Source organism: Carassius carassius, chromosome 1 (assembly GCF_963082965.1).
Source record: "Carassius carassius chromosome 1, fCarCar2.1, whole genome shotgun sequence".
Lineage (NCBI taxonomy): Eukaryota > Metazoa > Chordata > Actinopteri > Cypriniformes > Cyprinidae > Carassius > Carassius carassius.
The window spans coordinates 29,027,878-29,044,714 of record NC_081755.1 but is presented as its reverse complement, the minus strand read 5'-3'; the positions used below and the strand labels follow the sequence as shown (position 1 = coordinate 29,044,714).

At 37.0% G+C, this 16,837-nt stretch overlaps 1 protein-coding gene across 2 annotated transcripts; it reads left to right on the top strand.

Annotated features, from left to right (window-relative positions):
- Positions 1-1,511: 1,511 nt before the first annotated feature.
- LOC132144377 (MHC class II transactivator-like) lies at positions 1,512-16,540 on the top strand. Of its 2 annotated transcripts, none has more exons than XM_059555126.1 (20): positions 1,512-2,089; positions 5,841-5,891; positions 6,003-6,056; positions 6,143-6,169; positions 6,827-6,904; positions 6,996-7,046; positions 7,175-7,309; positions 7,396-7,488; positions 7,571-7,621; positions 7,707-7,820; positions 11,102-11,167; positions 11,247-12,930; positions 14,100-14,279; positions 14,434-14,499; positions 14,582-14,662; positions 14,760-14,843; positions 14,986-15,069; positions 15,178-15,261; positions 15,564-15,647; positions 15,996-16,540. In XM_059555126.1, the coding sequence occupies exons 1-20, from the start codon at positions 1,768-1,770 to the stop codon at positions 16,069-16,071; spliced, it is 3,465 nt and encodes a 1,154-aa protein (XP_059411109.1). In that variant the 5' UTR covers positions 1,512-1,767; the 3' UTR covers positions 16,072-16,540. The 2 variants fall into 2 exon arrangements, with proteins under 2 accessions (XP_059411109.1, XP_059411110.1); XM_059555127.1 differs by lacking the exon at positions 1,512-2,089 and adding an exon at positions 5,133-5,477.
- Positions 16,541-16,837: the final 297 nt, after the last annotated feature.

Below are 16,837 nucleotides of genomic sequence, written 5' to 3'. Positions count from 1 at the left end.
ATTTATGAATTAAATTCTCTTTTCGGCTTCTCCATCGCATGCCATTTATGCTTGTTACAGTCGTGGCCAAAAGTTTTGAGAATTACATAAATATTAGTTTTCAAAAAGTTTGCTGCGAAACTGCTTTTAGATCTTTGTTTCAGTTGTTTCTGTGATGTACTGAAATATAATTACAAGCACTTCATACTTTTCAAAGGCTTTTATCCACAATTACATGACATTTATGCAAAGAGTCAGTATTTGCAGTGTTTGGCCCTTCTTTTTCAGGACCTCTGCAATTCGACTGGGCATGCTCTCAATCAACTTCTGGGCCAAATCCTGACTGATAGCAACCCATTCTTTCATAATCACTTCTTGGAGTTTGTCAGAATTAGTGGGTTTTTGTTTGTCCACCCGCCTCTTGAGGATTGACCACAAGTTCTCAATGGGATTAAGATCTGGGGAGTTTCCAGGCCATGGACCCAAAATTTCAACATTCTGGTCCCCGAGCCACTTAGTTTTCACTTTTGCCTTATGGCACGGTGCTCCATCGTGCTGGAAAATGCATTGTTCTTCACCAAACTGTTGTTGGATTGTTGGAAGAAGTTGCTGTTGGAGGGTGTTTTGGTACCATTCTTTATTCATGGCTGTGTTTTTGGGCAGAATTGTGAGTGAGCCCACTCCCTTGGATGAGAAGCAACCCCACACATGAATGGTGTCAGGATGCTTTACTGTTGGCATGACACAGGACTGATGGTAGCGCTCACCTTTTCTTCTCCGGACAAGTCTTTTTCCAGATGCCCCAAACAATCGGAAAGGGGCTTCATCACAGAATATGACTTTGCCCCAGTCCTCAGCAGTCCACTATACATATTCACTAGTTCTTTGCAGGTCACCATGGTTAACAATGGAAGAACAATGATTTCAAGCATCACCCTCCTTTTAACATGTCAAGTCTGCCATTCTAACCCAATCAGCCTGACATAATGATCTCCAGCCTTGTGCTCGTCAACATTCTCACCTGAGTTAACAAGACGATTACTGAAATGATCTCATCAGGTCCTTTAATGACAGCAATGAGATGCAGTGGAAAGGTTTTTTTGGGATTAAGTTAATTTTCATGGCAAAGAAGGACTATGCAATTCATCTGATCACTCTTCATAACATTCTGGAGTATATGCAAATTGCTATTATAAAAACTTAAGCAGCAACTTTTCCAATTTCCAATATTTATGTAACTCTCAAAACTTTTGGCCACGACTGTACAGTAACTTCAGATCTGCACAGTCAGTAGAGCGTTGTTATGCGAATATTGTGTCTTGGTGTCTTCCTACCTCCATATAAGGCTTGCAAAATCAATGTTTTTTGTTGGGTTTTTTTTTTCAGATGTATGTCAAAATCTACATTTCATTAGTGGAGTAGAACACATTGTGCTCAGTATAAGGAAGCATTTCACTTATGGTAGTATACTAGAGGTAGGGGTAGGGATCTGTTAGTGGCATGTATATATATGTAATCTCTTCCATATTATTTCCTAGTAACAAAGGAGAAGTGAGATGGAGATGTGGTCTCTTGATTTGTCCAAGCACAGCACATTAGCGCCATTAGTTTTCTTCTGGAAAATTACATGCGAAACTGTCCTCACCTGACCTGGCTAAAACTGGTTGTCCTTGAACACAGCGTAGAATTAATCAGACAAATGGAGTCTGCTGAGGGGATTTTTTTTATCCAGGAACAAAAGCACAGATAATTGGCTTTGGTGTGACAAGGAGGAAATGAAGCATTGAAATGAGCTGGTCTCGCGGCTGCTGTCCAGTCATGGTTCCATTTGAGGAGGTACTGTTTCAGGTGAGAAAAGCTTTACAGGTCAGCCCAAGCCTACTGCACCAGCTTCTCAGAGAGCTACACGAGGCCAACGTCTTCTCTACCCAGTATTACCAGTCTCTCTACAAGGATGGGGACATTGGAAAGCAGCGTCTGTGTGAAATCTTTCTCAACAATGGAGAAGATCTGGCCAGAAGACTCTCTTTGCCAATCTGGCAAAACTGGGACATCAGCCAAAGCATCTTGGATTTGGCACTCTCCAAAGAGGAAGATTTGGTTCCTTCTGGTGAGTTAAATATTTTTTATTTACACATTCTTTGTCTACTCATGATAATGTATAATATTTTACACTAACTTGTTATAAATGTTTTTTTGTTGTTGTTGTTGTTGCATTTATTGTTCTGTCAATCTGTGGATGCTTTTCATTCCACAACATTTTCTTTATAGTGGAAAAAGGTTCTTTAGACTGTTAAAATGTTCTTAACACTAAGAAATAGACGTTTTGAGAACTGTTCACTGAAAGGTTCTTTGCAGAAGCGAAAATAGTTCTTCCATGGCATCGCCGCAAAAAGCCACTTTTGGAAACTGAATTTTTGAGAAATATATGAACATTTAGCTTTTCAAACAACAATATGAATATTAATTAGTTGTTTGTATTAAATCAAACACAGCTGCCATTTTGGAGCAAAAGCTTAATTGAATAATTAATGGCCAATATAAAAAAATGGCTTTATTAATGAAGAATTTTCCATAATTTACTCCCAAAAAAAAAAAAAAGAGCACAATGGTTGGCACCGATAGCCTTGTGTTTAGCGTGCTGGGATACAGCGCAACTTCACTCGTGGTGGCCCGAGTTCGAATCCCGTCTCGTGCTCCTTTGCTGATCCCGCTCCCCTCTTTCTCCACTCAGTTATTTCCTGACTGCTCTCTACTGTCCTGTCCCAATTAAGGCATAAAAAAGCCCCAAAATAAAGAGCAAAGTGTACTGTATTAATATGAAGGAATTTCCCGATTTTATTATATTTTTTTACAGGTGTTTTTGCTGGTTTTTGAATTTTGCACTGCATTATGTTGTGTTTTAGCGTCACAGAAATGTTAATGTGTATCATGTGTATTATATTATGAAGTGTAAATGTAGTCATCGTCTGTCATTTAAAATTCACTTAAAAGTTCTTAGTATTAAAATGCAGATCACTTTCTCATGTGCATTTCTCAGTCACAGACAGCTGTACTTTATTCACAATGTTCACTCTCACAGACAGTTAGGCTGTATATGATGATGGACCCTGTTTGTCAGAACACTGTCCACAGAAACAGTGCACAATAGTGTCACTGACTGAGAGGTGGCACATCTTACCCCAGTGCCAGCACAGTTTCCCAACTTCATTGCCAGTTCTGCCAACGTAAAGACTAGATAAAATGCATCAAATGTCTTACAGTATGAGAACTTGAGGATAAAATGCTTGATTGTTTTATATGAATAATAATTAAGTTATAAGGATAGTTCAACCAAAAATGAAAATTTGTTCAAATGTACTCATTCTTAGGCCATCTGAAATATAGATGGCTTTGCTTCTTCACAGATTTAGTGTTATTTAGCAATTCATCAATTGCTCATAAAATGGATCCTCTGCAGTGAATGGGTGCCGTCAGATCAATGGATCAAATAACTGATAAAAACATCACAATAATCCACAAGTAATCCATGGGATTTAAGTCCATCAATGAATGTCCTGTGAAGTGAAAACCTGTGTGTTTGTAAGAAACAGATTCATCATGGCGTTTAACTTTAAACTCCCGCTATTGGCCAAAATATCAGTCCAGAATCCAACACCTTCTCCAGTGAAAGTTTTCTCCTTTAGTCCTCTCGCATCAAAATCCACCTTCATATTTGTTCAGGACTTTTTTGAATTTTTATCACATGTAAACTTTGCTTAATCTGTGCATATTTCTCTCCTGATTCAGATGAGATTGCGTTTTCACTGGAGAGGTAGTGGCAATGTTTGTTAGGTAAAAACATCTTAATCTTGGATTTGTATATGAAGGACATTCAGCTTTTGGCTTCATTTATGTAACCTCCTTTGACCCTTTGCACAAAGAAAGACATCTCTAGAACGGCAGTGCAACAAGAGGGTGTGAAAATAACATTTAAAACAACACTGCAGCATACTAGCCCAGCAGTGAAACTCAAATGTACATGTAAATACTGTCCACATTTACTTTACCTGTTTAATATTGCTTTGTTGCAGCTCACAAACCGCAAGTGCGTAACACTGCCTGACAGAATACACATGTAATCGGATCTCTCACAGACACTAGAGTTGCTTTCTAAGCACGCTGTGTGTTAGTCACTGAAGTATTTATTTATTTTATTTTTTTGTGGAGATTGCTGATCAGAATGCAAGAGGACACTGAACGATGTCAGAGTGAAACCCAAAAGGTGCCACTAAAACTTCTAATGGTAGACACTCTTCCTCTGTATAACACATGACTTGACTGTGAGATATCGTGTGGTAAATTAGGGTGAATGTGATGTCACCAGCAAGCTATGCCGCTTGGCAAGACAGATTAGGGTATGGGCACAGTTAATACAAAACTCAAAGTCAACAAACAACTTGTCGTTCCAGTCTGTGATACCTGCACAATATTTTTGTTTCACTTTAGGAAGAGGCAGGGTGGCATCAGATGTTTTTTTTTTAACTTGGAACTTGTGTAAATGACTTATTTTAGTATTTTTTCTGACTGGTTGGTTGGTTTTGGAAAGTCAAATATTATTGACATTATAAAAGCATAAATGTTTGTCGTATATAAAACCAGTCCATTTAAAATAAAGGGCACAGTAGAAAATGAAAAATACCTGCCACTCCTATGTATGTGCATTTCCGCATAGGAGTGCCTAGCTCATATATAAAATAGGGATCAACATGATTTTCTTTTCTTTATTTTTTTTCTTTTTTTTGGCAGCTTCTTAAACAATAAAATAAAAAAAAATAAGTGCTATCAATAAATACTCTATATATTTTAGAGTTCCTTACGGTTAGATTATATACTAGCCTATATCAACCTGTTGTAGCATTTAAGATCTATTTGTTACTGTAAAATGTAGGCTACTGACATTAACTCTTGGTAAAATTAAAGGACGTGATGATCACGTGGCAATTCAGTAAACATTACTTTTTGTATTTCTTAAAACGTCTCTCTTTACAACAATTTACTGTAAAAATACATGTATTGTCTTTTAAAATCATTTATATTATCCGCCACCATTTGAATAATACCAGAACTGGAACAGAAAAAAAGATAATAATACAAATAAATAATTATAATTATATATGCAATGTGTCGGTTCATCTCCATCATCTCAGAAATATGCAAAGATTATCCACACGACGCAGAATGCATGTCCTCTGTGAGAAAACAGATTTGCTAAACGGCCGAGTCTGGCAGAGTTTGGTTTATTCAGAGCCAAACCAACTCCCTTCACATACTGAAAGTAAAAGCAAGCTGTGAGGTGTAGCCAGTTTGGTGTTTGCCAGACAGAATGCCTGAACCTGCGTAATCCGAGGACACGTCGAGCGCTTATTACAGGATAAAACTTTTTTTGCTTCACAACTTTAATGTAGCCTAATGGATTCATAATTCTTCAGTAAACATGGAATATCTCTGTGAAACAGGTAATGTTCAAAGATATTTCAATTAATTAGACCGTTTTATATTTGTAATGCGTTTTGCGTCATAATACAATTTATTTTACTTCGATAAAACATTTATATGCATTTATATTTATAGGCATTTATATAAAAGGTCCAAAAGAACATTATAATTTGATTAGTCAGATAATTATTTCTATGAAACGGGCTTTCCCCCTCGCTCTTTTTTATGTTTTTTTTTTATCTCACAGCAATGGAGCGCGCGCTTCACAGCATCTTGCACGTCCACGCTATGAGCGGTTACTAACAACACTATTAGTTTTCACATTTATGTCTCGAATTAAAAAATATGTATATGTAATGTAATGTGTCTCTATATTACAACAGATGCTGAATGGCAAGATATTGTCCCGGACTTAATGTCTGAACTCTTACCTGGTGAGTAATAGATGCAGCCTACTACTTTATATTTTAAATGCCAACTACTCTGTAGTTGGCATTTGAGTTTTAAAATGAAAGATTTCACTTTTGTTACTATTTTTTTCGCAGATAATGTCATCTTAAAATATCTCGAGTCGCCTGAGTCTATTGAAGATGATTTTGGTCAGTTTCACTCTTTGCTCTTTGCTCAGTCTCACTCTTTGTGTTTATTTTTTAAGGCTATAAATAATTTCCTTGTGTCTTGGCAGATCCCACCGTCCTTGATAACTTTCCAGGTAAGACTGTAAAATAATATATTATTAATAAGAAATATTCAATAGGTTCATACTTACATTGAAGATAAAGAGGAACCAGTGACATTTGCATATTTTTTCATGAGTATTTCACCTCTTAAATTACTACACTACTTGTGCAGTTCTATAATGGCACAATTTACTCAGACTGATGACTTTAAAATTAATTTTCGAATAGGTAATTGTACATAAATAGGTTAAGCAAAACAAATGTGATTATTTCTGATAACTTTTTAGGCAGACACTATGATACAGTACAAATATTTTGAGCTTCCCCTATTCTGTCCCTTATTTTCTAATAAAGAATCACAAGTGTCCCTTATTTTCCATTTCTGAAGTCAATTGGCAGCCCTAATTATGACGTAATTATCTTTTAACTTTCCAGACAGAGGCACCTTGCTAAAAAAAACATGAGTTGTTCAAAATATGTGAGCAAAAATTCAATGAATTACAAGGATGTAGGAAACAGTTCACTATTGCAGACGTGGGCCTATAACTGAGGTTTTAATTACATTATTTGAATAGGCCTATAGTAAGTCATGAACTAAAGTGTCAGCTGGTCTAAAGCATGAAACTCAAGGGCTGAAAATGAGTCCCACTTCCACCCTGAGTCTTTTATGTCTGCTTTGCAAACAACAGGTGACATAGGCACGACCTGCACGCCAATACCAGAAGATGCTACTTTCCTAGATGGAGTGCCACCCAAAAAGCCAAAAGGTAATGCTATTTTCTCTTAGATGTTCTCTAATAAAAGATCTGCATTGAATTCAATAAGTAACAGGTGTGTTTTCTGTCGATCTGTCAATAGTTGTACACAAACGCCGCAGAAAACGTGGTAATTCAACTGCTAATAGAAAAGGTAATAGAACTGTCTACTTGTTTATAAAAAAAGGGAAGGAAGCATATATTTGTGATAACTGAATATCTCAGTCTAATAAACCAAAAGTAAAATGAAACATTGCTAAAAGAAAGCCTAATGTATTGCAGCTACAGTGTACCCAGAAAGTCCCTCAAACGGAAGCACGCCCACCATTGCCCCTGAGAGTAGTTTCCATCTAAGCTCAACCCCGTTCCAGCATGTGTTACGTATTCCCTTCAGCCCTCCTCTTCTGCCCCCTAATGGTGAGTAGCTGTTTCAATAATGTATTTGCATTTCAAGAAACTATGCCTTGTCTTGACCTTTGACTATGAGTCTTTGAATACCTCAGGAGGTTCACCACTACAAATAATCCAGACAATTGGCCCTTATACGCCGCCTCTGTTCGGCACTGTGGTTCCAACAGGGTCTACATACGTGATTGGTGAGTCAACTGTAAAAGTATCATTAATCTGCTCTTTTAATGTTATGCACTGTATTTCTAATTTCACATTTAATATCTGCAGTATCGCCCCAGTGTGTGAGTCCGGGTGCTCAGATACTTCCTCTTTCACCTGGTAAGTTAAAAAAGGATCATGAATGGTTATGCTTTTAGGGTTAGCAGTATTGTGATGTGTGTTAATTCAAATCTTCATCTTCCAGCCACTGGCACAGTTGCGCCACCAGAACTCACTGGTTCAGTACTTCCTGTTGGCTCATCCTCAGACAGCGCATGCCAGGGCTCGCCAACATTAGACCCACAATCCCCTTCAAAAGGTGAGCTCAGGGTTTGATGACAGCAAATATGTGTCTTTGGTAGGTTTTAATCAAGTGTATATAGATACAAGGCCTACAAACAATAGAATCTGTTCAAAAACACATTTTTATTTTTATTTTCAGTGCCTCTATTATTAAAGTATGTTATCTGGCAGCACTAGAGTCATCAGTTGGAATAGTAAAAATAATGGCAGATTTGTACAGAGACCCTAATGAGACAAATATGTGAGATGGAAGAAATTCTATTTAGGATCAAATGTGTTTATATTTGAATGCTTTTTTTTGAGTAAACACTATATTTCAGTGCTTTTGTGAGCGAATGCAAAGTTTCTCAGGGGAAATGCAAAAGTTTTACGAGCCAACAATACTAAAACATTGAAATACAATTTGAAATATAATTTTTCTTTCCATCTCTCTTTTTAACCATCAGAACGTTCATAGATATGCACTTGTGGGGCAAATTATTCTATACCGGTAAATGGATTACTTCTGAATAGAAAAAGAAAACACAAATAACCATATAACCATTCTTACAAAGCATTACACACATCCAAACAGGTGCTTTGTGCTTTGAACACTTTTAGAGTAGAGGTTAATAAAAAATGGGTTTTTAAATTGCCAATGTGGGCATCTAGAAAGAAAGCAGGTCAATATAATGATTATATTGTTGTGTGAGCACGTGAGGCACCGGGGCGATCACTGGATTGTTTTCCCAACTGTTCTATGGTCAGACTAATGCTGGTTGGTCATACAGATAGAAGCAAGCCATCATTCAAAACTGTAGCTTTTGAAAAGTAAAGAAAACTGAAAAGCTTTCATTTGTTATTTGTTTATCTGTTAAGTTATTATTATTATTACCTCTGAGTCCAGCTCAATTTTCACATTTTTATCCTATCTTGCATTCAGAGTAGCTGGATATTGTCTCCAGTTTAAGATCTACCACTTGCTCTCTTCGTGTTATTTCAGCTATGCATGAGGAAGAGTCTGACTCTGCACCTAATATTGTCTCTGATATCAATAGTTCTCTAAAAATATTTCTGTTCCATCCTGTTTTAAACATATGGTGGTTCATCTGATGCTTTAAAAAGCCAATCTGGATCAATTTGACCTTAACAATTATAGACCCTTTTCATATTTGTATTAAGGATTTCATATTTGTATTAAGTATTGGAGAAGGCCATTTTAAATCAGTTGCTTGTTGATTTTATTTGCCTTATACATGCTCCCTCTTCACGTCTGTGAAGATTGCATATCACATTTATGCAGATCACACCCAAGTATACTTGCTGATAAAACGCTGATAAATGGCATATTTTTTGCTGAAATTAAATTGTTTGGTCACACTTTATTTTAAGGTCCAATTCTCATTATTATCTAACTATTAACTATGACATCTCTCTTGCTTTATATGTACTAATAAACAGCCACATGTTTAAATATTTGAATTATCTATTGACTGTAGGTGTCTATTTTTTTGGGACATGACACAAGAGAGTTAGCACTTTATCATCTAATTGAGCATGATCTCAAAAGGCCTATTAGTCTAATAATTGACCAAATGAATGGTATATAAGTTACTCTTATACAGGGCCAGAGTGGAACTCATTTTCAACCCTTGAATTTCATGCTTTAGACCTGCACACTTTAGTTCACGACTTACTATAGGCCTAAAATAATGTAATTAAAATCTCAGTATATAAATCTATGTCTGCAATAGTGAACTGTTTCCTACAGCCCTGTAATTCATTGTATTTCTGCTCACATATATTCAACAACTGATGTTTTTTTTTAGCAAGGTGCCTCTGTCAGGGAAGTTAAAAGATAATTATGTCATCATTAGGGCTGCCAATTGATTTCAGAAATGGAAAATAAGGGACACTTGTGATTATTTATTAGAAAATAAGGGACAGAATAAAGGAAGCTCAAACTATTTGTACTGTAACAAAATGTCTGCCTAAAAAGTTCTCAGAAATAAATCGCATTTGTTTTGCTTAACCTATTTACCTATTCTAAAAAAGTACCATAGTAATTTAGGAGGTGGCAATACTGTGAAATTACATGCATACGAATTGCGTGAAAATTTGAAACCATAACAACTGATCGTCTATGAAACATCAGCCTTTTTTTATTTTTATTTTTTACAATTGCACATACATTTTTGACCAAACATTTTATTGCCATCATATAGCCTATGAATGAAAGAAAATGCATGTTTTTCAGTTAAAGAAAACTTAGAGAGTGGGCTACTTCTGGTCCTTGGATTTGTACTTGGGTCCAGTTTTAAGAATACACAAAGTACATTTTTATTCAGTTTTTTTCTCTATTGAACAGTAATTAATTACAATAAAAGACATCTTCCCTCAGGCTGATTAAATGTTTTCCTGCCTTGCTGGATGTTAGGCTAATGATCAATAAGTTGTTTCCATTCTCCCAAAATTATTTGGCAAAATCTAAACGCAGATGGTGGAAGGGAATTGCAGTCCTGCTCACTGTGAAGGGACGCTTCTTTGATGCCTTAAATACAGGACGATTCCGTATTATACGGTGTAATGATAAAACCTTTCATATTCATCCGGAAGAAGGAGGCGGGAACCGGCGGACAATCAAAACAACATTTTAATAATAACAAAATAAACACAAAACAGCGCACCAGCCCCTCACGGACGACTGGTGCGCGCAAATAAAAACCAAAACACAACTAAAAGCCCAGGCCTGGTCCTCTCTCGTCCTTCACTGTCGTCGCTCCAGTTTTATATCCTTCCATCTCCTCCGTGGGCCTCGAGACCGGTGGGACGAACAGGTGTAGCTCATCTCCAATCACTCCACCGGCCTCGCTCCCATGTCCCTCGGCCCCGCCCCACTCGTCACATACGGGACGAAAGGCAACCCTGTGAGTAGGGCTGTGAGAAAATAATAAATGAAAAGAGTGGGGCTGCTTTGAGTGGATGCCTAGGACAGCATATCTCAACCCCAGTGGCATGACAACAAAAAACAGACCAGCCCACCGAAAATTCTCCCGGTCCTCCCGATTAGCCAATCCAGACCTGCTCATATAGAATAGTAGAGAGATTGATTAGCCTTTCATTCAGTCTGGTATTTCTTTACTCCAAGCTTAATTGTTTGAGGAAAATTAATATTACTTGCAAACTGTGGCTTTTTTACAATTCACAATTCAAGTGTTACATTATTACATTTGTATGGTAGTGCTGTGCATATACTAACACATTTGAATGTGAATTAATAGTAACAGATTGACTGCTTGTCTGTTTTGCAAATTACAGACCTACAAAAACACAATGATTCCACATCTCCGAAAACCGAAAAGAAAATCCGCCCAGCAGCACCAGGTGAGAAACCAATTTAAACATCATGTAAGTTTAAATTACTTTATTAGATTGTGAAACATGACACATGTTTGTTTTACAGAATGTGTGAAGGACTACATACATCACACACAATCCTACATGAGAGATGTCTGCTGCTCAATGCGTGGGAACATGGGAATGGAGTCACACTACGTGGACGCACATCTGGTCCAAAGAAAACTCCTTATCAAATCTGGTAAAAATGCAAACAAGTGTCTGGAGAAGGAACTGGTCGTCCTTAGTGATTCAGAGCGAAAGAAAGCAAAGCTGTACAGAAGCCAGTTGTTTCATAACAGTGATTCCAAACCGAAACAGTCATTTGCTCTCTTGGGAAAAGCCGGAGCGGGGAAAACCACGTTCATTCAGCGTTTATGCTTGGACTGGGCGAGTGGCAGCCTGTCTCAATTTCAGTTTGTTTTTTTGTTGAACTGTAAAATTTTAGACCTCACAAAATCAACCTACAGCTTGAAAGGTTTACTGTTGGATTTGTCTGTGTCTCCTCACTGCGAGGACTCAGACTCTGTGTTCAAACACATTCTGTCCTGCCCTGATGAAGTTCTCATTATCTTCGACAGCTTTGATCACATTAAAGACTTTGAAGGGCTTCTCCAGTCCCCTGCCAAATCGCACACAAACACTAAATACACAATCAAACAGCTATTTTCCGGTTTGTTCCAAAAGGAAATCCTCTCGGGCTGCACGCTTCTCATCGCCACGAGGCCTAAAGACGTTTTAAACCAGGTGCTGCGAAAAATGGACAGCCTTTTGGAGCTTTGTGGCTTCTCTCCTGAGGACATTGAGTTGTACACGTCAAAATATTTTGGGGATAATACTTCCCTCCAAGAAAGTGCACTAAAACAGATTAAGAATGACAGATACATATTCAGTTTATGCTCCAACCCGCTGCTTTGTTGGACTACCTGTTTCCTGCTTGAGCACCAAGAAAGCTGCAGTGATTTGCCTTCAACCCTCACGGATTTGTACCAAAGAGTGACCTCAAGGCATCTGCAACTAGCTAGCCTTGAAAATAGCTCATTGTGTAAAAACAGAAAACATCTGGACATCCCACAGTTATGCAAAATGGCATGGGAGGGATTTAAGAATCATGATACACATCTAAACCCTGCCAGTTCTGCGGAGCTGCTGGACTGCGCTCTTAAAAGTGGCATACTTACATCCTACAAAACGTCTGAAGGTCAGGAAAACCACTTTGCAGACCTTTTCACTCAGAACCTCCTGAGCGCTGTGCATCTGGTACAGTCTAAACAGGTGAACGAAAAAATGGTGGTAGCAAACAGCGTAGTCCATCAGAAGAAGCGAAAGGTTCAGGGAGAGTCGCAGGACGTGCTGCAGAGGTTTGTCACTGGCTTGGTCTTCCAGAAGGCCCCTGATGGAGTCAGCATCCTGGACAGCAGTGTCAACATTAAAGCCAAAAAAAAGGCTGTCGAAACCCATCTGGAGAGCATGAAGCCTAATGATTTGGTTCCTGCCAGGTTACTAGAACTGTTTCATTGCGTTTACGAGACCGGCAGCGCCAAGTTTGCCAAACTGCTGTTGAAGAACCTGCCTGACAGTCTGTCATTCTATGGGACGCAGCTTTGCCCATCGGATGTGTATGTTATATGTCACCTCCTTCAATATGCCAGTGCACTGAAGCGGACCTTCTCCATTAACCTGCAAGATACATGCATTCCCATCAGTGGCCTGAAAGAGCTTGTGGGACTCAAATGCATCAAAGCATTCTGGTGAGAAGCTGTCAAAATGCATTGCTCAAAGAATAGCTCACTTTAAGGGTTAGTTCATCCAAATAGCAAAATTATGTTATTAATAACTTACCCTCGTTGTTTCAAACCCGTAAGACCTCCGTTTATCTTCGGAACACAGTTTAAGATATTTTAGATTTAGTCCGAGAGCCTTCTGTCCCTCCATTGAAACTGTGTGTACGGTATACTGTTCATGTCCAGAAAGGTAAGAAAAACATCATCAAAGTAGTCCATGTGACATCAGAGGGTCAGTTAGAATTTTTTGAAGCACCGAGAAATATATTTTGGTCCAAAAATAGCAAAAACGACGACTTTATTCAGTATTGTTTTCTCTTCTGTGTCTGTTGTGTGAGAGAGTTCAAATCAAAGCAGTTTGGATATCCGGTTCGCGAACGAATCATTCATTTCATCAAATCGAACTGAATCGTTTTAAACGGTTCGCATCTCTAATACGCATTAATCCACAAATGACTTAAGCTGTTAACTTTTTTAATGTGGCTGACACTCCCTCTGAGTTCAAACCAACCAATATCTCGGAGTAATTCATTTACTCAAACAGTACACTGACTGAACTGCTGTGAAGAGAGAACTGAAGGTGAACACCTTTAAAAATTTAATCATCATTTAAACATTGAGTTCATAACCTGAATGACTTATATAATTGACTTGTCTTCAGTGAAATACAAAATTTTTATATTTTAAGACATTTTAACAGTGAAGGGAAGATTTGAGCTTCAAAAAAGATGTAAAGGCATCATAAAAGTACCATGAAATTTAAATGGTTATTCACTGAACAAATGATTCATGTAAAAGATTCGACTCATTAGTGAACCAGGTTAAGTGGCTCAAAATAATGGTTAGTTCATGAAACAAACATTGATGAATGAATCATTCTTTTGAGCTGTTTATCAACTAATTAACAGGAAGACTAATTGGATTCATTAGTTCACTACTTTTTTTTTCTTTAACATGGAAATGAAAGGATGTCAAGACTGTCAGTGAATAATGCCAAACAAATAACAATGATTCTGGAAAATTGTATTTACAACTTTTATGATAATTTGTGTCCTTTTTTAAAAAATTAATTGTAATTGCATGGAAATAATAAGCATGATGTTTGTTTACCATATTATTGTTTGTTTTCCCATTAGGGCACATACAGCAGACACCATTGGCTTATGGGAGGACTTGCATCAAAGCAATGATGAACTGAACCTGAAAAGTGCCATTGAGAAATTCACCTTGCACCCATTCAAGGCAACAGAAGGGTATCACATAGAGAGCCTGCCTGTCCTTGTCCAAATTCACAGAGAGAAGAAGCTACCAATGAGGTACAGCGTACAATTTGTGTTGGATAGGAAGTCTGATGACTATAAAAATATAGCTAATATTTATAGCTGACCGATGTCATTCCCATTCATGTTCTTCACTTCAAACTGTAGCATAAAATGATGCTGTTGATAAGGAGTATGATTGTACTTTCAGTGAATCTGTGTCAGCACTGGATGAAGGTGTGCCAGCCCTCCGGCATCTTCAGAGACTGGAATTTGAGTAAGGTTTCGGTTTCTGTTTCTGTGTCCTTGTAAACATTCAGTGTTGGTTTTAGAATAATTGCTGGTGTTCTGCATTGCAGGCTTGGAGTCCAGAACGGTCCTGAACTTTTCCCTAAACTCGTAGAGGTCCTGCCTTCTCTGAAGTCTCTCCAACATCTGGAGTGAGTATTCACTGGTGGATATCATATGGTTTCACGACAATGATTTGATTGAAAAAAAATCCTTCAAGTTTTTTTAAGATTTTTGTTTGTCTTTTAGCCTTGAGAAAAACCAAATAGGAGACTCTGGAGCTGAGAAGCTAGCTGGCGTTTTACATTTTTTGGAATGTCTGAAATTGCTGAAGTAAGTTTTGAAACATCTGTGGCCTTATTTATTAAACACGGGTACTTAGTAGTCTCTGGAAAACGGTGTTTTTCCAAGTAAATTCAACTTGTAAAGGAACAACTGTGTCATAACTGAGCTGTCCAATGTTTCCACCATACAGTCTGTCTCAAAACCTCATTGGAGATGCAGGAGTAGAGAAACTAGCTAAAGCTTTGGTAACAGTCCCTTCTCTACAGAGCCTTAGGTACAACCTCGAAATATATTTATCATCACTAAGTAAAATGTGTATTTTGGAAGTGTTTATAAGACCTCACTGTTTTGTCAAAATGATGCCACATTCCTCACTTTTTAGCCTTTATGGAAATGCAATTGCTGACATTGGAGCTGAACATCTGGCCTTGGCTTTACCGGACATGAATTTCCTGCTGGACCTGAAGTAAGTATTTATTAAAATCACATTAAATCAACAATGTGCAAAAATTAACAAGATTAATTTAGTTTAATTAAAAAAAAAATAATTAAGTGTCTTACATTTTCTTTTCTATTCTCTTCTAATGCTATAGATTATATTATATTATATTATATTATATTATATTATATTATATTATATTATATTATATTATATTATATTATATTATATTATATTATATTATATTATATTATATTATATTATATTATATTATATTATATTATATTATATTATATTATATCAATGCATTTCTTGTTATTTACTTTCAGCGTTGCGTTCAACAAGTTCACAGACCTTGGAGCTACAAAGCTTGGTGCTGCTCTGAAAAACTGCACAGGAATGAAGTCCCTGGAGTGAGTCTCCATTTTACCATCTACCATCCTTTTGGACATGAAATGTAGTGGTTTGATATGCCAGCACATTAGCTTTTATTTGGATAACTTTTCCTTGTAATAAGGTATCAGACACTAGCACCTCAAGACTATGAACAAAATTTGAGCTAGTTTAAACATTGAAAATAAGAGATATTGCTACAATCAGCCAACACAGTCAGGTGAACAGGAAGACGTTTATCTCTGCAATCTGACCACAGTCACTAAGAATATGAATTGTCCATTATTGTACATGCATTTAGTATCATTATATAACATAACCATTTTTCCTGATATGCTAATTTTCTTGTTTTCCTTCTCCCTCATTAGGCTGTGGAATGACTGCATCCCATATGGAGTTTTTGAACACCTGCGTCTTCAAGATCCACGGATAAGATCACTTTGACGCACATTATATAATGGCCACATACTGGATACTGTTACAAGTTTTTTATGTTGTTGTTGTTTTTACAAAAGCACAATTAACCAAAAAGTTCATCAACATTTGTCAACAAAGACACTAAACTGCTTTAGAATGTTGTTTCACTTTCTCATTGAAATGACTGTACATGTGACTGCTATTATGACTGACTCGCACTTTCTGACACTTTTGTGGATATACTCTTCCTCAGCACTAAAAGTACTTTTTTATACTATTTTTTTATATACATATAAATAAATACAAGTTCTGTGAGTCTGCTTTTCTGATTGTGACCGTTACAGATGTCAGATACATCAGATGTTTAGTTGCTTCTGTAATTTATTATAATTTGACTTAAACATTAGTTAATACTGCTGCTCTGATTATCTGTTCAGTTTTCAGGGTTTTAGAAAAATGTACAATAAAATGAAATGCATACATACTGTAACTTGAACCTCTCACCCTTTCTATGATGAGCAGCTGGATTTATATCAAAATTAGAGAGCAACCTATAATTTCCTAATTTTCAAGGCCACTGCTAAGTCCTATTTGAAGTTAGCCTAACAGGAGTAGGAGGGCAGTTTTTAAACATATTTCATAAATTAATTGTAATCTATTTGAAAAAGAACTCTGATCAAAATGAGAGAGCACTTCGAGATACCTCCACGTTATCTGTGTCAATCTAGCACTGGTGCTTATTTTCTAAATTATCTGAAAACCCCTATTTAGCTGGCAGCATTCCTCCAATTTT

Bases quoted from the DNA above. Each gene is read 5' to 3' on its own strand.
- LOC132144377 (XM_059555126.1), top strand. From the start codon at position 1,768: ATGAGCTGGTCTCGCGGCTGCTGTCCAGTCATGGTTCCATTTGAGGAG. The intron at 7,821-11,101 runs GTGAGCTCAGGG...TGCAAATTACAG, and splicing joins CCCACAATCCCCTTCAAAAG to ACCTACAAAAACACAATGAT. The intron at 14,663-14,759 runs GTGAGTATTCAC...TTTGTCTTTTAG, and splicing joins AAGTCTCTCCAACATCTGGA to CCTTGAGAAAAACCAAATAG.